Source organism: Carassius auratus, chromosome 10 (assembly GCF_003368295.1).
Source record: "Carassius auratus strain Wakin chromosome 10, ASM336829v1, whole genome shotgun sequence".
Classification (NCBI taxonomy): Eukaryota; Metazoa; Chordata; class Actinopteri; order Cypriniformes; family Cyprinidae; genus Carassius; species Carassius auratus.
Window position 1 is genome coordinate 20402426 of NC_039252.1, and position 27521 is coordinate 20429946.

At 38.0% G+C, this 27521-nt stretch overlaps 2 protein-coding genes across 6 annotated transcripts in view; both read left to right on the forward strand.

The window, feature by feature from the left end:
- The window catches only part of LOC113110259 (lysine-specific demethylase 2B-like), a 31297-nt gene extending 10587 nt beyond the window's left edge, over positions 1-20710 (forward strand). For all 5 annotated transcript variants that reach the window (XM_026274348.1, XM_026274349.1, XM_026274352.1 and 2 more), the window contains 15 exons: positions 2299-2392; positions 4964-5117; positions 5655-5770; positions 7318-7435; positions 8768-9135; positions 10280-10366; positions 15788-16039; positions 16132-16275; positions 16428-16514; positions 16628-16918; positions 17008-17828; positions 18229-18392; positions 18804-18965; positions 19152-19370; positions 19652-20710. In XM_026274348.1, the coding sequence (XP_026130133.1) occupies positions 2299-2392; positions 4964-5117; positions 5655-5770; positions 7318-7435; positions 8768-9135; positions 10280-10366; positions 15788-16039; positions 16132-16275; positions 16428-16514; positions 16628-16918; positions 17008-17828; positions 18229-18392; positions 18804-18965; positions 19152-19370; positions 19652-19833 (3259 nt within the window). In that variant the 3' untranslated portion in view covers positions 19834-20710. The remainder of the gene's footprint in view (positions 1-2298; positions 2393-4963; positions 5118-5654; positions 5771-7317; positions 7436-8767; positions 9136-10279; positions 10367-15787; positions 16040-16131; positions 16276-16427; positions 16515-16627; positions 16919-17007; positions 17829-18228; positions 18393-18803; positions 18966-19151; positions 19371-19651) is intronic.
- A 1027-nt stretch (positions 20711-21737) lies between these two features.
- Positions 21738-25977, forward strand: LOC113110263 (uncharacterized). The gene is made up of 11 exons (XM_026274354.1): positions 21738-21879; positions 22959-23127; positions 23223-23403; positions 23546-23819; positions 23896-24073; positions 24188-24264; positions 24371-24551; positions 24636-24884; positions 25037-25208; positions 25282-25430; positions 25512-25977. The coding sequence occupies exons 1-11, from the start codon at positions 21829-21831 to the stop codon at positions 25757-25759; spliced, it is 1929 nt and encodes a 642-aa protein (XP_026130139.1). The 5' UTR covers positions 21738-21828; the 3' UTR covers positions 25760-25977.
- Positions 25978-27521: the final 1544 nt, after the last annotated feature.

A 27521-nucleotide genomic window follows, 5' to 3' on the forward strand; every position in this document is an offset into this window, starting at 1 on the left:
TCCATCAGGTTGCTAGGCAGCACACACTTCTAATGCGGAGAAGAGGCGGATCTTCACGGGCTGCTGCAGTGTCCCAATGAATCCTCCTCAGCCAATCAGAGGATCGCATAGGAGTATTTCCTGCACAGGAAAGCCCACTCTCGCTCTCTTTCTCTCACTTTCCTTTTGACTCCCTCCTCCTGACTCTCTGTGTTCATTGAGCTCTTTTATAAAGCAAGAACTCAGCGGTAAAAGTCAGTTCGCTTCTGTTTGTTTGAGTCACATGGGCAGATGTCAGAATGGTGAAGTGCCTCAAATGGGGATGAACATCTATTGGGTATGTGTGTTTTATTTCATTGCAAACTATTTGCAATAATGTAAATAATTCTTTTGAGGTTTGGTATAGTTTGCTCAACTTTCTTTGCTACTTTTTTAAAAGGTTGACCAATAATTTGTGCTCATTCCACGTATGGTTAGGTCTGGTTTAATAAATGTTAATGAGGGTTGCATGTGTAGTCAGAAATGTTAATTTGTGCACATCAAGGTTCTAGTTTTGTTTTTGTCTTCCCCTTACTGACTGCTCTGTGGGATGCATGACACGTCTGCATCGGTGACCGTTTTAGTTTAGTTTTGAGATCGCTGTGTTCATATAACAGAATTATTGATGGCATTTCTTTCTGCTTTGGTGTGATTATGCACATATGGTTATAAAATAAAGACTGCTGTTCAAGCAGCATGAAAATGCAATTCTGAACAAAAATAAGAGGAGATGTGAACAACCATAAATAAAGAGTCAGATTTTAAATATTATTTAAATGTAATGTATAATATTATATTTGTTTACTGTCAACTTTAATATTATAAAATATTTTCAAATAAAACTTAAAAATCTTATTCATGGTCATTTTGTTTTTATTTTATTAATATTTAAATATATTTTTTAATTAATATTAAAGTTCTATTAATGGGTCATTTTTATATTAAAGTTATAATTATCTTTTGAAATAAAATGTCATAATCTTAAATTTGTTTTTAATACATTTTAATTACATTAAAGCATTTTTATTAATATTACAATATCTTTTAATGTGTTAAATTTGTTTCAGTACATTTTAATGATATTATTTTAAAAAGTTTTTATTAATATTAAAATTCTATTAATTTGTTTCACATGGGGTTATTTTCATATAAAAACAACACAAGAAAAATATTTCAATGTTAAATTTGTTTTTATAAAATTTTATGAATAATTGAAAATGATCTTAGTGAAAACAGTCTTTTAAGCAACGCTCAGACTGCATTATTAGTCCTTTATGGGGATACTATGAAGTCAGTGATTATTTATTCATAACCTTTCATCTAAGAGCTCCAGTTATAGGTTGTAACCTCTGAGGATTCAGGTTGCAAAGTATTAACCTAGTGTTACCTTCTGCAGCCTGCAGTCGGTGAGTGCTCTTGCCTTGTTTGTATTATTGAAAACATCTGGATCCAAAGTGCTCAATGTTTGTTGATGCTGTAACATATGATGTCATCTCCAGTGACATCATCTGACATTTACACTGCCCGAACGTCAGCGGGCACAGTCTGAGGGGCAAAGATATCACATGCTGACCATCTGGTAATAATTAACCTGTCAGTTGCATGTCTAAACGTCGTGGAATCCATACTTTGGTGACCCTAAATTTAGAAGTCTCATTTCTCAGGCGCTCAACCATCTGGGTTCGAGCCTAAATTGATGCCTAGACATTTTTTAGTTCACGATGCCCTGGGGTGAGCGGTGCCTTTTGCTCATTAGAGCTAACCGATTTCTTCGCTTTCTTCTTCTCCCGGCTCAGTGGGGCAGATTTTAACCAGACACTGAGGCAGTTTGGGGTTAGATTAATTTCGCTCCTTGCTAAATGCTGCGGATGACAAATCCATGAGCCGCAAATAGCTTCCATCCCTGTTCTACTGCTGAGAAGGCTTTATCTGAAACAAACCCACATCCTTGACTATCGTTCTCTATGCTCCGAGAGAGAAATTAGCTTTGATTAATTTCCCAAAATAATAGCCAAACTATTTTTTCGGAGTCATAATATTGTGCTGAGCTTTGATGAGGCTGTTGATTGAGAAGGGGAAATTCCACTCTATATGGTTTTGAAGGAAATATTCATTTTGAGTTGGGAGTTGAACATTCCTATGGTGTGGTTCCTCCCGGTTGCAAATACAGTCTTTTTTTTGTCAGGACTTAGAAACCGCATTGGGGATTTATCGTTCTTCTCTATTTACGCAGATGTTGAGAATCATCCTCGTGCTTTCCCTGTTCCTCTCTTTCTGTAGATACTGTCTGATGAGTGTAAAAGGCTGTTTCACTGACTTCCACATCGACTTCGGCGGCACATCAGTGTGGTACCATGTCTTCAAAGGAAGAAAGGTAGGTGTTGATAGTTAGTAGTGCTTTTACTATTATTATTGTCTATATTTGGGGTAGTGGTTTGTTTATGCTATTACTTTGAAAGCAGTAATGATTTTCTGCAGGACTGGCTTTGCTAATGATCTGTGAAGATCAGGTGTCTAGAGGCCCTGTAAATGAATATCTTCTCTGTTTGTATTGTTGCATCGCCGCTGGGGATGCCGCGTCAGCAGAAAAGCTGCATGTATATGTGTGTGTGTGTGTGTGTGATTGCTGGAGGGTATCAAATAATATCCGCTCTGAAAGGTCAAACAAGAGTGCTGCCGAGTGCAAGAAAGACGAGAGTGACACGTGTGACCAAAGGAAGAGTTGTAGAAGTTTATCCCTGTGATGTAATCCTCCTGCTCTCACCAGAGAACTGAACCGGTTTCATCAGCGTAGTAACTCAGATTTTTAGTCATACGACATACAGTGGGGTCCAAATGTCTGAGACCATTAATGAAATGATTTTACAATTTAATATAACATACTTTGGTAACATAATAAATGTCCTCATATTCTTCTTAAGCATTAATTAATCATAGTTCATGTTAATTGCTACATGTAGCAATACATTTTTTTAAATCAATATTATTTAATGAACGTGAACAATCCTGAAGATTACAGGGTCTGTGCAGTTGGGGTTGTCTGCTCTGTGTGTGTGTTTGTCTGTGTGTGTGTGTGTGTGTGTGTGTGAAATGTTCTTAGGTAGTCCTTGACCATTTTATATGATACTTCTCACATTTTGTATCCAGAATTTGAACTTCTCCCCGCAGTGCCCAACTGAGCTTCTAGATCTTTTGTTTTTTAAATTCAGTTTTGATTGTAAACTGTAGGGGAATTTACAGTTAAAACCCAAGGACCAGATATGTCGCAATGAAGACCAGGAGTCAGAGATGAGTTCAATTAATAATAATAATTTTACTTGAAGAAAATAGTTTGCAATTTCATCAGCAGAAGTCAGCTTCAACACTCTCGAAGGAGTTCGCAGGCCGCCCCCGTACAACTCATAATCAACCACAGTTATACCCTGACAGAGGATACTAATTGCGTCAATACATAAGTCAACAAAATTCTGATTGGTTCCAAAACCTAGATAAAAGTCTCCAAAGACGTATATCTGATACGCTGGACACTGGCAGTTGATCGTTTGTCCTGGGACTGTCTGAGCTTCTCCCTGTACAGAAAGATACTAACACAAATACATAGAGAACTTATCTAAAATTCAAGGCTTTCTAGCACTGGCGAGTGTCTTATCATTACGGTTGGATACACACACATAATATGTGGACATTACTCTTGAGGAAAATAAATACAGCACACATAAGGTTACACATTTCACTCTTGCTATAACTTGATTAATAGTCAAACAAGAAATCATGTAATAATATAATTAATATCAGTATGAAGGATATGGCAACTCGGCATCCACTCCTTCAAAACACTTATTTGAAACCTAGAGATAAAGGTGTACCATTAATTTTAAATATTTAATTTTAATGTATTTAGAAATGGTGTACTGTTAATACCTGGGTTTTGTTGTGGTTTTTGTAATGTTTTATTTTTTTCAGTTTTTGTCATGATGTCTTTTATAAATTGTCTGTTTGTGAGGTTGTTGATGCATAAGTTGCCATTTGAAGAGACACAGATATTAATACTAGTCTTACTGTATTACTAACAATGAACGGGTGTATTTTTATTAACTAACATTAACAAATAATCATAAATACTTTTACAAATGTATTGCTTATTTTTAGGTAATGCACATTAACTAAGGTTAACTAAGGATGGTTATTATAAAGTTTTACCCTCATTTGTTTCGAAGCAAATATTATTAGTAACAATTTAAAATTTCCTAAGAAATTTCAGTTGCAGAGTAGAAATAAAGCATTATCTTTATTTTTATTTTTTTAAATCTTAAACTTTCAAATTATTTCCTAGTTTATATAAAAATGAAAAAAAAAAAAAAAAAAAAAAAAAAACAATGCCTGCTTATATAAATATAATTAATTTATAAATATTACAATTTCTATACATAGTCTTTCGTAGTATTTTTTATTATTTAATACAGTTCTGTATTATATATTTTTTATTTACAAGAATGTCACCTGGAAATCTTCATAAGTTTGTCATTATTTCTTTGTTTTCATGTTAAAGCAACACTGTCACTTTTTCTGTGTTCAAACTTTTCAAAATGTATATAATGAGCATGTACATCATAAATTAATCTACCAAACCGCCTTTTTTGTTTTATCCCAAATCACTACGGTACATTTATAATAAGTGCTTATTTTTGGACTATTGTAGTCTGTTCGTGTCATCACCGCTGTGGTGGAACACATACCTGCATGAATTGCCATAGACATAAACTTGGAGACGTAGATCCGGTTAGAATGTTCTTACACGGGATGCGTGCAGTTCTTCTAGATAAATAACTTGCACTTTAAGGATTAATGCTGACATGTGTGTGAATTATTAAGTTCAAAGAAGAAAAATCATATCCCAGTTTAGAATCACACCTGCACTGCTCTCTCTCTCTAATATGTTCTCCAGGTCTTCTGGCTGATTCCTCCAAGCCCACACAATCTGTCTCTGTATGAGGACTGGGTGCTGTCAGGCAAACAGAGTGATATCTTCCTGGGTGACCGTTCAGACGGCTGCCAGCGAGTAGAGCTGAAACAGGGCTATACATTCTTCATCCCTTCAGGTGAATTCAGGGGGAAAAAACTGAAGAGGATGGCAGTGGCAATGCCAAGGTCATAGGTTCAATTCCCAGGGAATGCATGAACTGATGAAATGTGCCCCTTGAATCCAATGGCTGTAAATTGAATTTCTGTTACTGTTTACTAGTCTTCATGTTGTTCCAAACCCTCATGCTGTTTTCTGAAAGATTCTGAAATTCTGAAGAATCTTTGTGAAGCTCTTTTCAATACAACAACAGTTTTTGGTCATTGATCAGGTTCGTCAAGCTCGAAAAAGTCCAAAAAAGCAATAAAAGCCATCCCTATGTCATTTGTATTGTATTCCAAGCCATAGCTTTGTGTGAGGAACAGACTGAAATTTAAGTAATTATTCTAAAAAAGCTCTGTAATGTCATTTTTATTTGCGTTCGGATTCAAAAATGATGTACATAAGTTGAAGAACGGAGAAGAGAAGACATTTGAGAGTAGAAAATGTTTAAGCCCTTCTACAACATTTTTGTTCCTGAAATTGAGCATTCATATTTTTGTTCTTCCATGTGTAGGTTGGATCCATGCGGTCTACACTCCAGAAGATACCTTGGTGTTTGGCGGAAATATTTTACACAGTTTCAACATTCCCATGCAGCTCACTGTCTACGAAATTGAGAACAGAACAAAGGTAAAGCATTTATAAAAAAAGTAAAAAAACGACTGTTGGACGATTATTCAGTCAGTGTTAAAGGATTTGTCTTTTTAGAAGGGAGTTCTAATCAATTTCATTTATAATATTTTGGAGTATATTGTAAACCATTTTGGGTTGATTACTCACAAATTGTAGTCCGTTACTAATTCCAAATTACACGACAATAATAGTATTCAAAAATGGTATATTAAAAATGTTAAAAAATATAATCAGACTACTTTTTCAATTAATTTTGCTGCAATGTGTTTGTAATATCAGTGTTGATATTGTTAACTAAAACAAACTATTAAAAATATAAATAAAAAATATATATTTTTGGTAATTGAAAAAAAAAAGTAATTAAAATAAATAAAAAACTAAACTTAAAAAACCTTATAAAATGCCTGACAACTATCTGAAATATGTAAAATTACTAAAATGAGTGAAACAGAATTTAAAAAATAAATAAATAAAGCTATATAGAAATATTAAACCTAATGTAATCAAAATTACAAAAGCACACAGCAAAATTCCTAAAACTTAAAGCTTAAATAAAAGCTGAAAATATAAAAGGAAAAGCAGAATATGAATAATTCTGACTGGCTCAGCTGCTGACCGTTAAAAGGCTGTTTTAGTGACAGCACTGGACAGCTTTGATGTGTTGTGTGACATTTCAAAGTGATAAACCAGTTACAGTCACTCGCTTTCTGCTAGCAGAACCTCCTGGAGACTTCAATGTCTCTGCAGGGCTCAGAGCCAGTGGGCCGGGCTATTTTTATATTTGCTAGACAGAGCAGGCAGAGAAGAAGACAGATCGTGGCACTGGCTGTGTTGTTCCAGGGGCTGCATTATTGCAGTGCTCTAAATTTAGCTCTGGCTGAAGGAGGTATGAGGGAATGAGAGCACAAGCCCTCCACAACTCTGAGAATGTGAGTTTCCTCCCTGGAGAGGAGCCGGAATGGAAAGTTATGTGCATGAGAAGCATTTTAGTCATGTTGTCATTTTCTCATATACTGCAAGAGCCATCTATTATGAAGCCAGTAATATTAGTTTTATATGTAGGGTTGGGGTAAAACTGTATAATAATTTAAAATTTCTTAACATTAGTTAATGCATTGGGTATCACAAACTAACAATGAATTTGAAAAATTGTACATCTAGGTTGATGCTAATTTATAATGTGCTTTTTCATCATATATTAATTTGAGTAAGTAATTTGAGTAGTAATATTTTACTTTAATTTTATACTAATGATGATGATAATGATGGTAACAATTATTATAATAGAAATTTATAAAATCAATCTATTATTACTACTACTACAAAAAACGAATTAATATAAATAATAATAATAATTTTTATTATTTCTATATTGATATATCATCATAAAATGTTGGGCCAAATTGTGAAGCCCTACAAACCAAATCTGGATTAAATAAAATAAAAATAAATTGTATTTAATCAGAAAATTCACAAAGTGATTTTCACCCCCTCAAAAAATCATGAAGCTCTAGTAGAGGTTAAATAAATATGAACTGTTTCAGGTGCACTCCAAATTCCGCTACCCTTTCTTCTATGAGATGTGCTGGTATGTGTTGGAGAGGTACGTGAACTGCTTGACCAGACGTTCGCACCTCAGCCTGGAGTTCGGCGCTCACGCTGGTGAGTTGGCTAAACTGACAGCAATTTGCAATGACAAACACCACCAGAAGTCATTTTCAAGTAATGGCAATGCAACAAGATTAAGCAAATGAGTCACTGTCGGAGTGAATGCCTTTTAATTAGATCCAACCTAATAGCAGTTTCTGTCCTAGCCAGGCATGACAAGTCCTGCAACAAGTTTTGAATTGCCAAGTGGTTGTGTATGAGAGAAGATACTGATTTATTTGTGGGAAGCAGGAGAAAGAAATGACTTGTGGGATTTCTAAAAATAAAATAAAATTTACTTAAATGTATTTGACATTTTAAGGTATAGAATGTTATTAGTCTATTGCACAGCAAAACATTTACAATTTACAGGCACAGGGTTAGATAGCAAGAGAAAGTACCTTCCTCTTGACTCCTGTGACAGCTGTAAGGAAAGTAAAAGTGAAAGTGAAAGTGACGTGACATTCAGCCAAGTATGGTGACCCATACTCAGAATTTGTTTTCTGCATTTAACCCATCCGAAGTGCACACACACAGAGCAGTGAACACACACACACTGTGAACACACACCCGGAGCAGTGGGCAGCCATTTATGCTGTGGCGCCCGGGGAGCAGTTGGGGGTTTGGTTCCTTGCTCAAGGGCACCTAAGTCGTGGTATTGAAGGTGGAGAGGGAACTGTACATGCACTCACCCCACACACAATTCCTGCCGGCCCGGGACTCGAACTCACAACCTTTCGATTGGGAGTCCGACTCTCTAACCATTAGGCCACGACTTTGCCGCCATATTTTTTTATTTTTTATTTTTTTAAGGTAAGGTCAGTATGAGGTCAGGTGTGTGGAAATTGGAAAAAAATAGAATGTGACACCGGAGTGAAAAAGAATTAAACTGAAATGGGACTAAAAATCGATATAGATCTCTTACGACTGTGAGATGTTGTGCATGGGAGTAGGACAAAACTTAAAAGTTGAGGGTGGGAGTGGGAAGAAATATAACTTAATTTTAGCAAGAACGGGACTGAATAATCAGTCTGCAGAGATAGACTTTCAATTTTGAGTGTGGCCTTTCTTAGATGTAAGCTGCAGAAATGATCCACAATTTTGTATTGGATCGAGTTTATGAATATCCATTTTAATCACTCTTACTGAACTCCTTAAGTAGTGAGCCAGTCTACCCTTCTTTGCATTTGCAATCTTAGAAAGTACATGATAGTTTCCTTATTTCACTATACCAACATTTCTCAAGATGATTCCTAGACTTGTTCTGTCTTCTGGTCTTCATGTAAATTTGATTTAGGTGATTATGGATTTGGTGAGTAGCTTGTTTTGTCTTCTGATTTTATTTAGTTGAACCCAAGCTTGTTACTGAGAGTCTCGTCTCTGCTCCTCGGGTGGACATGGAGGAGGACTCGTGCGAGACGCGGTTAGAGAGGACAGAGGGGACGTCCCAGCCCTCCTCCACTGTCCCTCCCTGTCAGACCTTCAAATCCCCGGCCGATGATTCTGAAGACAGCTTCAAGTCCCTGCCTTCAGAGTGTCCCAAGACTCCGTCTGGCTCACCTGGAATGGAACATTCCAGCAAATGGACCCACTTGACAGAGTTCGAGCTAAATGGACTCAAGGCCTTGGTGGAGAAGCTGGAATCCCTTCCGGAGACAAAGAAATGCGTTCCAGAGGGCATCGAGGATCCACAAGCACTGCTAGATGACGTGAAGGTCTGTAAACATTTTCCACTTGTCATTTGCCGCCTTTTGTCTCTCTCGACCCAACAAGTAACAGTGCATGATCTATCAACATTTTGTGTCACTGAGGTACATAGTTAAAGGGATAGCTCACCCAAAATGAAACTTGTTATTAATTAGCTACTCAACCTCATGTCATTCCAAACCCATAAGATCTTCAGAATACAAGTTTAGATATTTTTGATTAAATCTGAGAGCTCTCAGACTAGGGCTGCACGATAAATTGAAATTAAATCACAATCATGATTAGGCAAAAGCTGCGATTGTCATACGCATCTGTCAGTGAAGCACGGTTCTGTGATCAGTAGTAAATCTCCCGCGCGGAAACTCCAAATATACCGCAGAAGAAATCCAGGAAATCCCTAGTGGTAGCTGAATAAACAGAAGATTTAACTGCTTTCATTGATTCAACGTGACTAATAAACACATGACAGAAGGAATTATTTCAAACATTAGACTGACGTTATAAAGCGATCTCCATCACATCCTTTCAGATGGAGCAGCATTTGCTACACAGAGCCGTAGTTCACTGACAAGCTACGGCCATTCTGTCGCTAAACATGGCAGTAGTTGCATAGTCAGAAAGTTCTCAGATTTCATCAAAAATATCTTAATTTGTGTTCCAAAGATGAACGAAGGTCTTACAGGTTTAGAACGACATGAGGTGAGTAATTAATGATAGATTTTACATTTCTTGGTGAACTATCCCTTTAAAGTAAATTAGTTACAGTAACTTATCATGACATTGTGCATTGCATTAAAAACATGCACAAGATTTTAAAACAAAACAATGCTGTACTTTTAACTCTTTTATACCAAATTTGAAATATATTGCTATCTGTTTGTTTTAAGATTTAAAATGTAAAATATCTATATTTTTAAAATTACTATAAACAATAAAGTAATATTTATTACATATTAAAACACTAAGTATTTGAATTCATATTTTCACACCAAAACTATTTGCCATGTTTTTTGGTGTTCATTACTGAAAAAAAAAATTAATAAGGAATAAATAAACTCAATAAATAAACTCAATAAAATACAATAAAAAGTTGTCTTTTACATTTTTTTTGTTGTTGTTTTAAGTTTAGTTTTTTGTCTGCTTCTTAAACAGGTTGTGTTAAAGGAACATGCAGATGACAATCCAAAGTTGGCCCTCACTGGTTCTCCTATTGTATGCTGGCCAAAGAAGACCGGCAAGGTATGAATGGATGTGAGGAGCGATTAGAAACATTAGGATGTGGCCATCAAGATTCTTTTAACCTATTTTTAAGGTCCTTAATTTGATTTACATACTGCAATATCATCAGTTAATTATACTTAACAGGAAGACAGATACAAAGATATGGAGCAAAATATGTTATGGAGGTTTTGCTGTCTCCAGTCCTTCCTAATTACCCCCTTCAGATTTATGGTTGATGTTGAAATTAAGAATATTTGTAGAATATATTTGTTTTGTTTTTTTTTGGCGCTACTGAAATAGTTGTGAGGTAGATTCTGTGGAAATATGATGCGATGTCTGTATTTAAAATAGGCAAAGCGGAACTTTGCATTAGTATTTCACTGGAACGATGAATCCGCTTCAGACACAAGGGAAGTGTTGCCAGTCCCCCAAAATTAGACCTGACCATTCTCAAGCAAACCTGCACTTATAGACTTGTTTTAGTTTATTTCCCTATTAAAAAGTGACACATGTGATTGGATGTTGGCTTTTGTACTCGCCTCACTTCACAACACTAAAACGGTCTTGAAGACTAAAAGCCCAGCTGCTGAATTTTTGCCTCCATTGTGTCTGTCTTTTGTGATTAAAGACCATCTGTCCTTATACTGCCCCAATTGGCCTCTCTTCTTTACCCTATGACCCTGTTCTGCACGCCCTCTTCCTATTGGATGTGTCCAAGCTGTATTGGTGCATATTAAAGAGCCTGTTTTGCATACTGCATACCCATTGGCTCTGCCACTCTCCTCCCCCTCCCACTTCTTGGAACTGTTGCATATTCATGAGCATGTCTTGCTCTAGCCTGTGTGCTCTGATGGCTAAGGAACAGAAGGGAGGGCTGTGGCGTCTCTTAGCCAGTAGCAAGCCGGGGCTGCAGCCATGTCAGTTAGCAAAACGCTGAGAGGACTGTAAGAGCCATGGCCATGTCGCTGATCGCTGACGAGGAGGATTATGAGAACTCAGATGCTGAGCAGGTAGTAACGTTGAGCTGGTCCTACAGGTCATTAGACTTAAGAAAGGGAGATGTGAAAGGTTGCATGCAGATGTTATTTGTGTGTATTTGCATGTGTAACTGAAGTACACATGATAAGGGAACTGTCAGAGCTGTCAGAAATGTTTTTGGTGACCGCTGATTACTACATATGCCTAGCACATGAGTTCAGTTTTGAGCCTGGTGCTCATTTTGAACCTCTTAGATGTCACATTTCTTCCATTTCACTCATTGAACTTGAATATCAAAGCAAGTTGTTGAAACATGAACCTAAACTAGCATTTCTTGATGCTGTAAGGTCTTGTTAGGTACTTTCAGGAGTTGCAGATGAAAGTGAAATCAGTGACACTTCATATGTGGTACCTGCGATATTACTGTCATGCTATGTTAGCAGCTACAAATGCTTTCTAACAGTCCCAGTTGATGTAATGCACACTGCAGGGTTTCGAAGGCGTGTAGGTTCTTTGAATACTTTGCGTATGTCTGTTTGTGTGCCTGCCCACGTGAGACTCTCCCATCGCTTGTTTTATGTTTGCGGTTGGGCGAATCTTTGATTCTCTTCCAGTGAATCCTTTTGTATTCCTCTTCTATTGAAAACATACAAATGCATTTCACCCCAAATGCTGTCGCCACTGAGGAAAGGATGCAGCTGCTAGATTATTATCATTTTATCATCCACCATTAGGGGTGAAATACATCTTTGTGGCTTTTGTAAAAAGAATGTTTGTCCGATTGCGTATATTTTTACTCTCGCCACTCGTTTCAGATGTTTGTATAGAGTATTGTGTTCTTCAACTTCCTCAATTTCCAGGATATTTTTAACTGTTTTGGCCACAGCCCAACAAGGGCCTCTTTGAGCCGGTCCTACAAGATGAGCGCATGGGGGAGGGGCGGGACAAAGAATCAACGTGAGTAAAAACAGTTCAGACATGTTCCTGTTGTGAACATATTTAGTCTTGGACCTGTAGTTATGAAAATGTAGGTTTATACTGATCCTGGATCAGATGTCATTTTTATGAAATCAGATCTTACATTACTATATCTGGACTTGGATGCTATTTGAGGGCTGATATATTTACACAGGTCATCTTTGAAAAACTATTGGTGAATTATTAGAGAATTGTGTATAAAATAAGTGTTTATTGCTTATCAGTATTGGTATGATTTCAGTCACAGAAATAGCAGTACAACACTATTTAGACACTTTTACTATTTCCTAACTTAAGGGACTTTCTCATAGGCACAGTAGGGAGCAAGCTAGTTTTTTTTGTTTTATCAGTTAATCTCCAGGTTTTTTTTGGTCATATGCTGCTGGACCTGCAATATTTGCATTCATTTTTGTTTTTGTATTGTGATATTCTTCGCCCCGGTGAAAAGGCTTTATTTTTCTGATATCTGCCTCAGCCAGTTTTGTGAGTTTAGTGTTAAATATCAAGTGTATCTTCTTCACACCCTACCAATTAAATTTGCCATTGTCCCTGCAGCTGGGTGTGATATGTGAATTTTGCTGTTGTTTTGCAGAATCACTTTAATTATTATTTTTAATTTGACAATATTTCTTAACAAGTTGAACAATTACATCTGGTTTAATGATGGTATCACAAACTAAGTGCTTGAGTCAGCTTGTTTGTGTATGTTTACCATGGATATGTATTTTTTTTCTACAAACACACACACACACACACACACCCCTATACCAGACAGCAAGAATCAAAATCCATGTCTGCCCTTAATATCTACAATAATCCTGTTTTAGAGATCTTCCATCTCTGCAGTGGTTTTTATATCAATGCAGTCTTTAATTTCTGACCTTGTCAGCAAGCTGCTCTCTAACAATGTCAAGCAAATCTGCTTGCACTATTAATGTGTCATAGCATATACACACACTCAGATGCTGTGATGATGGTTGGCTTGCAAAGGTTTTATTTCAGTGGTTTCACAATGAGAAGGGAAGCATTTTCTCATTTTGACCAGATTTAATTTTAACAATGAAATCAGTCATGTGACACTTGATACGTCTCCTCTGTTTGGCTTCTAAAATCTACTCTGAACATTTCTATTCATTCAGAACATTTTCATTAGTTTTATTCTGCATTTAAGTGAGAATAAAACTATGAAAATATTGATGACACATTAATACACAGCCAACCCCACAAGGAGTTAGTGATTTGTTTTTATTTTTGTTGTCAGTGTCACCAAGCTAAAATAAAACTAAATAAAAAAAATAAAAACAAATTAGCATTTATTTTAGGCAACATCCAATATAACCAAAAGAGGAATGTAATCAGAAAAACTAATAACAGAGTTGGTGCCGATAGGTTTGTGGGCAGTGTGCCGACATATAGTCGACAACTAGTGCAGTCAAATGATTAATCACATCCAAAATAAAAGTTTTGTTTTCATATAATATATGAGTGTGTTCTGTGTGTATTTGTTATGTAGCCTGCATATAAAAAAATCACATGCATGCATATATGTAAGAAAATGTTTGTTTACATATTAAATATTTATTATATAATAAATTATAATAATAAATACATGTAACAATATTTTATATATATTTATACACGCACACACACACCATATGTGTTTGTATTTATATATGCGTAATTAATATACACAGTACACACTTATATATTATGTAACCAAAAACTTATATTTTGGATACAATTAATCACAATTAATTTTTTGACAGCACTACATATAACTGCGTTGCATTACGGGCGTCCCAAGTTTGAATCCTAACTCAAGGACCTTTTTCGATCCCGTCCCCTTTTCTCTCACTCCCACTTCACTTCCTGACTCCTCTATTCTGCCCTAAATCTTTAAGAAAACTGATAAGTTGTTTGACCTCTGCTTGGAACCTTTGATTTTGGGTGGTGTTCTTGTGAGATCTTTAATTTTCAAGGTCCCGTCTTTCATCTGGGTGAAAGCAGCTCTCTCTTACAATCACAAACTCACGACATTTAACACATTAACAAGATATATTAGATTTGGTCTGGAATGTTTTTCCCACTGAAAGTCTCCCTATCCCCCGGCTCTGGAGACCACATGCTTGAATTTGTGCTTCTGTTTTCCTCCAAACTGGGTTTCATAACACATCACATCTGAGATGTTGTGAAACAGCAGTTTCTGCTTTCTGATATTTGTAGACAACTTCAAGTACTCAACATGTTGTTGTTGCTTTTTCTTTAATTTTTGTCCATGTACTGTAGGAAAGATTGTGCAAAGCAAAAATCAATTCCATTACAAGCATCAGATTCAAAGCTCTGTGGAAACAGGACTTTTGACTCTGATTGAAGAGATAATCTCAGCTCTCATGGGCAGAGAAATCTACTTACGCTGTTTAAAAGAAATGTACCTATTGAGGAGGTCGGGTTGCACTTTCCTCCTCTGGCTAATGTGATTGTTCATGTTTTCCTCTCCATTAAGAAGGTTCATAAAGAGGGTGGAGGCCAGATTCATTCTCATCAATCATCCCATGGTCCCATGGTGCCGTAGGAAACTCGTGCTGTGGGTGCTGGGACAGGCATGACTTCTGGTTGATGTAATGGGGACATGGCAACCCATAGGATGTGGAATATAGCTCTTTGAAGAATAATTTCCTTTGACTTGCTTGAGAGTTTATAAGTGTGTATATATTAAGCTTATTTGTGATAAATAATCTGAATGCACTGTAGCCATTTTGGCCTAATGGCCAAGAATAACACAAAAGATGAATAAAAGCTCTATCAAAAAGGAAACCGAATCAATAATGGAAAGTGCTTCACATTAAGGAGATCAAATGGCAAATACAAACATGCATTCATTCTGACGTTCCTGCTACTGCTGCGGTTTTCCCCTCTAGAGGTGGAATATGTGTTTCTAAGGAAACGCAGTTTACGTTTATCAATAAATGTTGTTAGGAATAATATTTGTTGTCTGGTTTAATGCATGTTCCTGCAGCTGTATCCTGACTTATTGTTCTTTAATTGACCCAGAGTTAATAACAACCGGGAATGTCCTCCAACTTGACATAGTGGGCAGATTTTATCAGTATTCACAGAGTAGTAAAAATGCATTCTCATGTTCTGTTCTCCAATTTTTTTTCTTGAAAGTTCCTCAAGGACAGATAAACAATTTAAATAACTGCACATACAACTAAATCCGAACCATATGAACTCGCTCTCAAGAGTGTGGCGTCTGATAGGTTTGTGTTCATTATGTTTGCATTCCCTTGACTATGTGGCATTGCATTTCATAACTGTTAAAGTCAGCAAGCAGCTCATAAACCGTGAGTGTCATGTTCATCATGTCTGGGTATGCAAACATGTTTGGTATGCTACATGTTAATCGGGTTGAGAAAAGCTTAATCTTGCTTCTCATTTTCCTTTGGAACTTGTATAAATAATTCTGTGGTTTATATGTTTCAGCCGCGGACACTTAATCGGCCAAAAACAAAGATGGGCTCATCTCCATCAGCTGCTCCAGGCTCGACAGCAGGAGGAGTGAAGCTCTCATCCAGTCGTGGTTCATCTAGTGCCCGGCGCAGACGGACACGCTGCAGGAAGTGTGAGGCATGTACGCGCAAAGAGTGTGGCGAGTGCCACTTCTGCAAAGACATGAAAAAGTTTGGTGGACCAGGCCGCATGAAGCAGTCCTGTATCATGAGACAGTGCATAGCGGTCAGTCTGGGTACTCATCATTAGATTCGACCCTTGGTCTGCTGAATGGCACATCTGGAAGAACTAATAGCTGCTGTTTTTGTGTTTTGCAGCCTGTTCTACCTCACACTGCTGTATGTCTGGTGTGTGGAGAGGCTGGGAAAGAAGACACAGTAGAGAATGAAGAGGACAAGTTCAACATGATGCTAATGGAGTGCTCTATCTGCAACGAGATCATCCATCCAGGATGCTTGAAGGTTGTTTTCCTAATCAGGCCACCAAACTATTGGAAACTGTGATATCTGAGCCATAATGGCATCAACAATCTTTCAAATGTCTTATTTTAGACATATAATGTTGTCTGTCTATTGTTCTTTTGAGTAGAAACTTATTCTGCTCTGTTGTCCAGGAGAAAGATTCTGGCGGTGTTGTAAATGACGAGTTGCCAAATTGCTGGGAGTGTCCGAAATGCAATAATGCTGGAAAGACAGGGAAAGTAAGCATCACTGTCCTACCTAGCAATATACTTAAAAATGATGAAAATGGTGATGATACGACGTAATGGATATTAACTGGTCTTGTCTTCTTTCCGACCTTTTGGTTCCAAAGCAAAAAAGAGGCCCAGGGTTTAAGTACGCCTCTAATCTCCCTGGCTCTCTGCTCAAAGACCAGCGGATGAACCGGGATGTAAAGGAAGAGCCTGAATCAAACATGTCTACAGAGTCCTACACCTCTACTGTTTCACCTGCCATGAAGAAGACAGAACGAGAGGACAATCCTACCTGCAAGTCAGAAGACTCCTTTAAGAAACGTTCTTCCAAACTGGAGGACAACCCACTCCGCAAGAAGAGAAAACTCTTTAAAAATGACTCAGACTCAGATTCCAATGTCAAAAAAAAGGTAGCAAGACAATGAATAAGTAAAAGCAAATAAGAGATGAAATAATATTTTTGCAAAGCATGTATTTTGACCCTCTTTTAAATCCACAGAAGAAGCACTCAAAGCCTGAAGATCTCTCAACCTTTAATGTCCTGGGACAGATAAAGCTAGAAAGAGAGGATGATGAGGAGTATGAGGAGGATAACAGACAAGAATTGGAGAGGAGAGCTTTCAGTTTTGTGCCCTCAGAAGAAGAGGATGGAGATGATAAAGAGGAGGAAGAAGAAGATGAGACAATGAAGGAGAAGAGGAGCCGAGAGGAGAATGGGAAGCTTGTGCACAAGACCTCCACTGCATGGGAAGGTGACCAATCACAGGGCAGTTTGACCCAGGCAGGGCCCAGCAGCGACTCGGGTGTTGATACACAGTTGAGGAGCCAGCGAAAAACCAAACGCAAACCTCGTCTGCCCAACAAAGAACTGAGCAAAGAACTAAGCAAACAACTGAATCAGGAGATCCAGAAGACAGAGGATTGTCTGGCTCATCAAAATGGCAGGGCGGTGAAGACAGAACCAGATAGTGATGGAGAAGACAGAAAACCACTGAGGAATGGCAGCAGCCATCTGAGAGACTGGCTGGGACCTAAGCGGGAACTAAATGGATCCTTGCGAGAGCAGGTCCCGGTTAACTGGATCAGGACTACACCTACCCCTGTCATTCGGCCAACACCTTGCCGCTCTCCACCCAAATGTGTACAGATGGAGCGTCATGTTATTCGCCCCCCTCCGATCAGCCCCCCTCCGGATGGGCTGCCCCTAGATGATGGGAAGAATCACGTCATGCGGAGAGAGGTGTGGATGGCAGTGTTCAGCCACCTCACACACCAAGACCTCTGTGTCTGCATGCGGGTCTGCAAGACCTGGAACAGATGGTACGTCTTCCAGAAATTAGGAAAGAAAGCATCATAATATGTTGTGCTTTTAAGCTGCATTTGCACTAGAGAATTTACTTTATACTGCAGCAGATGTTTAGAGGTCTAGCTCTTCCCACAGTACTACATGAGCATCCTTTTCCTCCATTGGCACTTTCACTGGTTTTCTACCTTGCTCTCAGACTTAACCACATCTTTAACCTTTGTCCTGACCAATGAAAACACTGGGTTGTATTTGAGTCAATGGAATGACGTGATCCTTTTCAGTTTCAATTGAGACTTTTAAGTATGTTTAATCCTTAACGGATGGGTCCTCCATGTAAGGTATATTCCAAGAAAGTGGCAAACTCAACTTCTGCAGATGCACAGTAAATTTAAGTATTCTGTCCTCTATTCTTAGGTGTTGTGATAAAAGACTTTGGACCAAGATCGATCTGAACCGGTGCAAGTCAATCACTCCACTCATGCTGAGCGGCATTATCCGCAGACAGCCGGTCTCCCTGGACCTGAGTTGGACCAACATCTCCAAGAAGCAGCTCAGCTGGCTAATCAACCGATTACCTGGTACAATCACACACTTACTTGCTGCCTAAATTGATTAATGGTGGAAACCGCTTTATTTCAGTGTTTCTCTCGTTCACTGTACTGCCGGATTCCCTTGCAGCTGTTCTGACCTATGTGTATCTCCTAATGGTGTAGTTTTTTTTTTTTTTTTTTAAATGTACTCTACACCCCAGTCTTGTTACTAGAGATCTACCTTATTGTGAAGTTTAGTTACAGTCCTAATCAAATACACATAAACCAGTTAATATCTTCAGGAACTTCTGATAATTACAAACTGTTTTTTTGGAGTGGGGTTGAAACTGAACTGATAAAAGTAGATCTCCTACAATGGGATTGGGCATCCCTGATGCATGCAAACTCCACTCTCATGTCTGATACTTGCATGACTCCTTTGTGTTGGTTTTCTGGCAGGTCTGAGGATTCTGTTGCTGGCAGGCTGTTCGTGGGCAGCTGTATCAGCTTTATGCACATCCAGCTGTCCTTTACTAAGAACTTTAGATGTGCAGTGGGTAGAGGGACTCAACGACAACCAGATAAAAGACTTGCTCTCTCCGCCAACAGATAACAGGCCAGGTACTGAATGATCACATTAATTGCTGTTCATGTCCAATATGTACTCTTGACTCATTTAGAAGTTCTTTATCTCTTATTTTGCCAATTCATAGCGCCCCCATGTGTACACAGCGAATAGTACAGATACATTTCTGTTAGATTGCTTAAAAACTGACATGGTAAAAGATGCGTATTGCTGTCTCTCAGGTCAGTTGGACAGCAGAAGTAAACTAAGGAACGTGGAGAATCTCTGTCTAGCTGGTCTTGACATCACGGATACGTCCCTGAAGCTGATCATAAAACACATGCCTTCATTGTCCCAACTGGACCTTAGTTACTGTAACCACATCACTGACCAGAGTGTGAATATCCTCACGGCAGCCGGCACCACGACCAGAGACTCTCTTACACATATCAACCTTTCAGGTATTGCAGGAAATACTAAAACCCTCACATAACAGGTTAGACATGCTAACGGACAGTCGAGTGGCCTGGAAAACAACCATGCATACATTGTGTGTGTGTGTGTGTATATATATACACAAACTCCTCTTAATCTGATAAGATTGCCATCTTGCATCATGCTTTTCCCAAGATGCAATGCATAAAACAGCAAGGCCACTACTCTCTTTACTTGCTGCTTAGGTCAAGCATTAATGTAAATCTGAGTGGCTTTGGCTCTAAATCCCTTTCCCTTTCGTCCACAGCTTGTAACAAAGTTACAGACCTGTCGTTGACCTACTTCAAGCGCTGCGGAAACATTTGTCACATCGACCTGCGGTACTGCAAACAGGTGACCAAAGAGGGTTGTGAGCAGTTCATCGCAGAGATGTCCGTCAGTGTGCAGTTCAGACTGATTGAAGAAAAACTACTGAGCAAACTGAGCTAGTCAACAAAGACACTGACAATAGCTTGACCTAGAACCCAGGGAACTAACAATTTTGCCCTCCATTTTCTACACTTTTTCAACGTAGGATGTGTGGAGCCCAACACACTCAACAGAAAACCAGCTAAGAGAAAAATGGCATAATGCTAAATGACACACTCTCCAGGCAAATGCCTGAACTCATCAACGCCAGAGCTCACAAGAGAAGAAATGTATCTCTGGTGGCAAATTCAGCCTTTCAACCTGTTTATTGTTTCCAGTTTGTTTATTTTGTGCTTCTAAGGCAAACTTTTATTGGTTTTTATGTTTACAAGGCACAGCTAGCAGAGCGTGCCTATGTTAAAATGCTGTTGAATGGCATGTTTACTCATATCTTTTGCAGAAATGTTATAAAAAAAAAAAAGGTTTTATAGTCACACAATGCTGTGTTGCAGTGACAAAACCAACGGTTATTTTCTTTCTCGGAAAAGAAAAATTCAAAATGCATGTGCTTTTTTTCGTTACCATGCAAACGTTAAGCGTCATGCAGTGTTAATTTTTGTATCAGAAGGGATTTCACACTTTTATGTGCAGTATTAAATGCACTCATATAAATATATATAGACTTTATTGACAGTATTCAGTCAGTACAAAGTTTATTTTTTTTTCTACGCAGTAGGAAGTTAAGCAGATCCCATCTATACTAGCTATAGTAACAGTCCAGATGTTTTTGTAATGTTAATTTAAGATGTAATGGCTTCTAATGTTATAAGATGTTCTACAGGTACATTCTTTTTTCCATAGGACTATTACTTACCTGGGCTTCTTTAATATGTATATATCTGGGGGAAAACGTATTTGCACTCTTTGACCTGAATAAATACTGATATTTTTTCCAGTATTGATGTTTTGCTTAACAGAAGTTTGACTGTGTGAACATTTTGCACGGAAAACGATACACAGTATTGGATTATTTCATAAATTAAAGAGCCACACAGATGGGAAATAAAAAATTACCTGTATTACAGTATATGATGTAGCTTTCCATCTGTGTAAACAATGTGCAAAGTAATTAAACAAAAAAGCACACGATTTATAAAGTTATTGGCTTCTAAAGTAAGGAGTCGACTCTGAATTGCTGAAATGAGTCGTTATAGATTTCAAATCTTTTGCCCATCTCTATGTACGTCACTAGAACACTTTGCATAATTATCTCCGCCTACCGTCTTGGGGGAAAGAAAACTCTGACCTGCCCCACCCCCCCACACAGACGCTCTGGTTAGCAGTTGGTGTGATAGCATCATGTCGAGGAGACAGTGTGTTTTTAATTGTAAAGGCAAGTTTGTTTTATTTTCACTGCCAAAGAATGAAGATCAGAAGAACCAATGGCTAAAATTCATTTTTACCACAATACCAGAGCAGTACAACAAATTCCTTTTGTTATGTTCACAACATTTCACTGATGACTGCTTTTCTAATCTCGGTGAGTTCAAGGCGGGATTTTCAAAGCGTCTGGCCATAAAACAGGGTTCATTACCAACTTTATATGGACCAACAAGCTTCCCCGAATCACAACCTGTAAGTATGACTATGAAGTTTTGTGTTTGTTTTCTCCCGAGCGTCTTATCAGTATGTCGCGCTAGCACTATTGAGAGTGATGAGTCACGTGCCGATTTGGGAGGGTCTGAGCCGGTCGGCCATGATGGTAGGACACGCTATACTTGTATCGCAGGGATCCTCAAATCTGGACCTCGAGATCCACTTTCCTGCAGAGTTTAGCTCTAACCCTAATCAAACACACCCGAGCATGCTAATCAATGCCAATCCCTGTCTTTGGGATCATTCGAAAGTCGCAGACAGGTGACTTTGATCAGGGTTGGAGCTAAACTCTGCAGTGCATTGGACCTCCAGGGCAAGATTTGAGGAAGGGGCGCTATCGGTTGCCAGGGGCTAGCCTTAAGAACAGCACAGAGGCGCGACTAAAACATTCCAGAGCTCTTTAATTTTTGCGCATTTATTATGCCGGCGGAACAGAAACAGATCTACCAATACGAGAAAGAAATGAAGAAAGTAAAGCAATGCAAAAAGATAAGGCGAAAGAAAGGGGACCTTACAAGAACAAGCTCACACCAAGCGCAAAACAGTGGTATTTTGGAGAAGCTCTCAGGCATCCAAAATATCGACCCATACGAGCTCCCTGCAGCGGCACAGAGACCTGGACCATTTACCTCCATGCACACATTGGGAATTGTATTGTTTACGATGTAAGTCACCCTGCATTCACTTTAACTACCCTAGCTAACCCAGAACTGGTTTGTCCACTTTGCAGCCCCCAACAAAAAAACCTGGTACAGTATGTGTCATTAGGCTAGAAGCAAATAATAATTAAACACACACAGCTTTAGCCTACATCAAAAAATGTTGGAAAGGTTTGTGTACATTGAACATCTCGTTACAATCTAGTGTTTACGAAACAGTCGCAGTTATTTAAGTTGCTTTGTCATTTTGGTCAAGAAGTGTCTGCTAAATGCAACCGAAAGCCTCGTAACTTTCTTAAGACTTGTCGCTTTTAATCTCCTGCATTGTGTAGTAACTTACACCAAAAACAAGATAATTCACATAAATGGTCCAGGTCTCTGTTGAGCTCGTATGGGTCGATATTTTGGATGCCTGGGAGGTTTAAAACCGCTGTTTTGCGCTTGGTGTAACCTAAAAACTGTATTACATTGTTCCTATGTTTTCCATATGTATCGTGTGAGGTACTGGAGCAGTAACCCTGTTTTTGTTTTGTTTGTAACTGAAGTAAAACCATGGTTAATTTTAGTAATGGTTAAACTGTAATGTCTTATCAGTATTTCGCGTTTGCATGTTGTGGTTACACAATGTTTACCATGTAGTTTGTGGGCCCTGTTTGGTTACAACATATAACCAACGTGTAAATGTGATTTTGTCTTTAAAATGTGTTGTCTGATCAGTATTTTCAAGTTACAAATTGTTTGTGTGTAGTTGTAGCCCCAGTTAAATAACTATTACTATGTTCATTTTTTATATATACTTTCTATCTTTTCAAAGTACATATAATATGGTGGGCGATATTTATGTTCTTCTATTTTGGTTGTAAATGCACTTATATTGTAATTTTCTTTTAGAGTACATCAAAACAGATTGAATCACCCAAAAGCTTGTTCGTGGAGGTGGAATGTCAGACTGATCCTCCACAAACAATGTCAGTGGGAACACAGACAGAACTGACGAAGATGTCTGTTGGCACACATCTGTCTACTGGTACACTGGGAGAAACACACACTGGGAGCAAAGGTATGTTAAATGGGTTTTAGTAATAGATTTTGGACTTCAATAAAAATAAATTGTGTGTGTGTCTCTATGTATAAAAAAAGTTTTTCTTTTTTCAGGATTACAAGCAACAGTTTCTTTTAAAAGTGTTGGCACCGAAACCACTGCAGCTGTTTATGATGTACCATTTTCATCAACCCCTGTAAAGGCTACTGGATTTCGACCACATAAAAGACCTAGACTGGACTTGGAGGAGGAAGAAGAGGTGGAGGAAGAAGAAGAGGAGGTGGAAGAAGAAGGGTCAGTCAGAGAACCTCATGACTCAACCTTTAATCCAGTATCTGAGGAATCTGAAATTTCGTTAGCAATGTACACATAAGTTTAATTCTGTACCAAAACATGTTGTATAAATTAAATATAGTTAAAACATTTTTTACTTTAGGTTTGTGCAGAGGACAATCTATGGTGATAAAAAATTCATTGTGTTTGAAACCTGCCTGCGTGAGCTGTTTGCCACATGCCCGATATGTAAACACAAGTGTGATGTAAGTCTACGCCGGATTGGTACATATGTGGCATTCCTCCAGCTTTGCCCCAAGTGCAGTTACCGCAAGCAATGGGAGAGCCAGCCCACTGTTGGTAGTACGCCCGTCGGAAACCTTCAGTTATCTGCAGCCACGTATTTTACCGGAGGATCATTCATCCAAGTGCAAAAGGTAAGCATGAAACGTTTTGTTGTACCACACAGTTCTAAGTTATGATCTTTACATAATACTTCAACTTTTCTCATAGATTTGCAAGGGCATGCAATTACAGATTTTCACACATGAAACATTCCGGAGACATTGCAGGAGCTTCCTAGAGCCTGCCATAATCCACAAATGGAAAAGTGACCAACAAAAACTTTTCCAGAAGTTTAGACAGAGTGGAAACATTGGCCTTGCCGGAGATATGCGTGCTGACTCACCTGGTAACAGTTTTTTATTTTGTAGAAGACAATGAAAACGAGGTTTGAAGATTGATAATGTACACATTATTGATTGTCTATTGTAATTTTGAAATCTACTCTTGCGTTTAATTTTAGGACATTCAGCCAAATATGGGAGTTACACGTTGATGCACACAGAGAGCAGCACTATTTTGGACATACAACTTGTTCAGGTGGGTCAGCTTTTTAAAAATGAAATCATGAACAACTTGTTTTCTATTTTCCACAAGTTTATAATTTCTCCATTTAATGACTGATGTTACGGTGTTGTATACCTAGAGTAATGAAGTCAGCGGTAGTTCCCATATGAAGAAAGAGGGCCTGAAGAGATGTCTTGATCATCTAGAGTCAAGTGGCTTAAAAGTCGGCTACATTGTGACTGACCGTCACACTCAGATACAGAAATATTTGAGAGAACGCAGCATTAATCAGTTTTACGATGTGTGGCATTTTGAGAAAGGTAATTGTTTTGTTTTTTTTACTACATATTATAGTTTAGTTAATAGTCATACTTTTTCAATACTCATTTACCTCATTGAATCAGGTCTGTCAAAGAAGCTTAAGCAACAATCAAAAAACAAGAAGTGTGTAGTTTTGAAGAAGTGGCTTCGTAGCATAAGGAACCATGTCTACTGGAGTGCTTCAACTTCTACAACAGGACCAGAGAAGGTGGCTAAGTGGACATCCATTGTGAATCACATTCAGAATGTGCATGTACACGACAGCCCCATCTTCCCAAAGTGTGCCCATCCAGACCATGTGTCCAAGAATGCTGCGAAATGGTTTCAACCAGGTATTTAAATAAGTTTTGTTTTTTTTGATCAAATTCAAGACATTTATTGTTATGCCATACTATACCCGTGATAATATATATTATTGAATGCATTTGCTACTCTACCATCACGTGCATGGAATTTACATTTCTACATTGTCATTTCATATAAGCATCGCTGGAACTCCACAAAGTTGAGAAGGTTCTCTGCAACAAGAGGGTTCTCAATGATGTGGCAAAGTTAAGTCACCACTTTCAGACATCATCGCTGGAGGCTTTCCACAGCTTGATACTGAAGTTTACACCCAAAAATGTAGTGTTTCCTTTCATGGGAATGTTGTGCAGGTAATAAACATTATTTTGTTTTATTGCATTATGTAGGGAACCTGTGATTTATGGGCTAATTTGTTTTTTGCAGATTGTTCCTTGCAGTTCTACACCATAACGAGAACATTGGTCGAGAACAAGCAACAACTGCAACAGGGAAACCATTGTACAAAGTGTTGTTTCCCAAGTCTAAGAAGGGAGAACCCACTGCAAGGCCACTGAAAACAAAGCCTACATACAGTACGTTTCTAAACTTTTTTTTATTGTAAACATTTTTATTTCAAATAAATATTTTTTTTTTTTTTTGCAAATATTTTCAAGATTACGTTGATGACCTTATGAGGCTCGTCTTTGAGGAGGTTATAGTAGACCCTGCACCTTTTGTTGAGGAGCTACAGGCAATTCCTGTTCCCATGGCCATTTCTGCCGTGTTCGAGAGACCCTCGAAGGAAGAAGCAATTGCTCGCCATGTATCCCGGTTCAGTCGAGAGGTGGCCGAAAGCCGACATAGCGACCAGCCAGATCTGGAAACTCCTGGCATATCTGGGATACAACACAAGAAGGAATGACCACTCTGACGTGTCGGCCTAAGAAGCCCCAGCAAATATGCCAAATGTCGGAATTGCCTAGTTTTCAAAGAGAAGAGATTCTTACTAAATTTCTATTTGTAAATAAAAATATATCTTTTTACATATAAAAATATATTTTTCGTGGCCTAATGGTTAGAGTGTCGGACTCCCAATCGAAGGGTCAATACCACGACTTAGGTGCCCTTGATCATGGCATCGAACCCCCAACGGCTCCCCGGGCGCCGCAGCATAAATGGCTGCCCACTGCTCCGGGTGTGTGCTCACAGTGTGTGTGTGTGTGTGTGTGTGTGTGTGTGTGTGTTCACTGCTATGTGTGTGTGCATTTCGGATGGGTTAAATGCAGAGCACAAATTCTGAGTATGGGTCACCATACTTGGCTGAATGTCACTTTCACTTTTTATATAAAGTTTATTTCATTACAAGTTTTCAAGTCATTGATTGTCCTTTAGAGGCAATTAAAGTTGTTGTTTTATTCAATTTCTATATTTCATTAGTACAGCTAATTCTCATTACAAACTTACTCCTCTCTTGTTCTGCGTTTTAATGGACCATAGTCGCTTCTATATATATTATGAATGTTCTGGAGGGTATATGGATTGAGACAGTTTGCTTCAAAGCTTGGATGCAGAATCATGCAGAATCTTCTTATTACCTAATAAGAAAAATATAAATTTCTATAGAGACAATTTTACTTTATAAAGTAGTATTAATGAAATTTAAATTAACTGGTAACATTTCTAAATATTAATTTAAGGTAACACACAGAATATTAAAAAATTGGCAAGGCATGTTTATTTATATAGCATATACATAAAGGTAATTTAAAAGTGGTGAAAATGGAAACTATTTACACAGAGAAAAGGTAGGTAAAAGTCTGAATAAAAATAGACACATATGAAGAGTTTGGTTTTAAAAATACATAACCTTGATATGAATAAAACTGAATTTGGTTTGTTTTGTTCTAAGTTAAGCATTCATAACTAATAACAAATACGGCCAGTACAATTAAACTTAATAATATAAACGTTGTAAAACTGAGCAATCAAGTTTTGGAACCAAACTCTACACATAATACTATATGGGTGTCAATGTCACAACATTACAACTAGTATACATAAAATAAGTGTCAAAAGGAAATAATGTAATTACAATATAAAAGTATATAATTATACTACCTGTTGTACTTCCTGACATCAAAGGTTTTCAGACTCGGTGAGCATTCTGTGACAGTTATCTAAAAACATCCAAAGGTGAGCTATGGGCGTTTCGTTTTACGTATATGCGGAACAACCAATCAAACCTGACTATGTCAGTTGACCAATCAGAACACAGTATGATACCGAAAGGTGGGGTTTAAGGAAACTGAATCTTTTGAACAGCTTCGCGCGAACCGTTTGGGGATCTCTGAGAATTGAGGTAATTTTAAAATTATATTTTGACAAAATGACAATGTTTTTTAACCTTGCATGGATTTAAACCTGTTGTACAGGACTCATAAACAGTGATAGGAAGCTTAGAATTTTCATCTTACTGGCTCTTTAAGATCCTGTTCAATCAATTATGATTTCCCGCCTACCTTTTCCTCACTCTCGTGTTAAGACTTATAATTGAGTAAATATAGTACATTATCACATACAGACAGGCATACCTTAGTGAATCTGTTCTCCAGAATAACCAGCAACCATACCCGTGTATTGTGCTGCTGTGAATAATTATTTTCATCCGCTTGCGTCTGACTGAG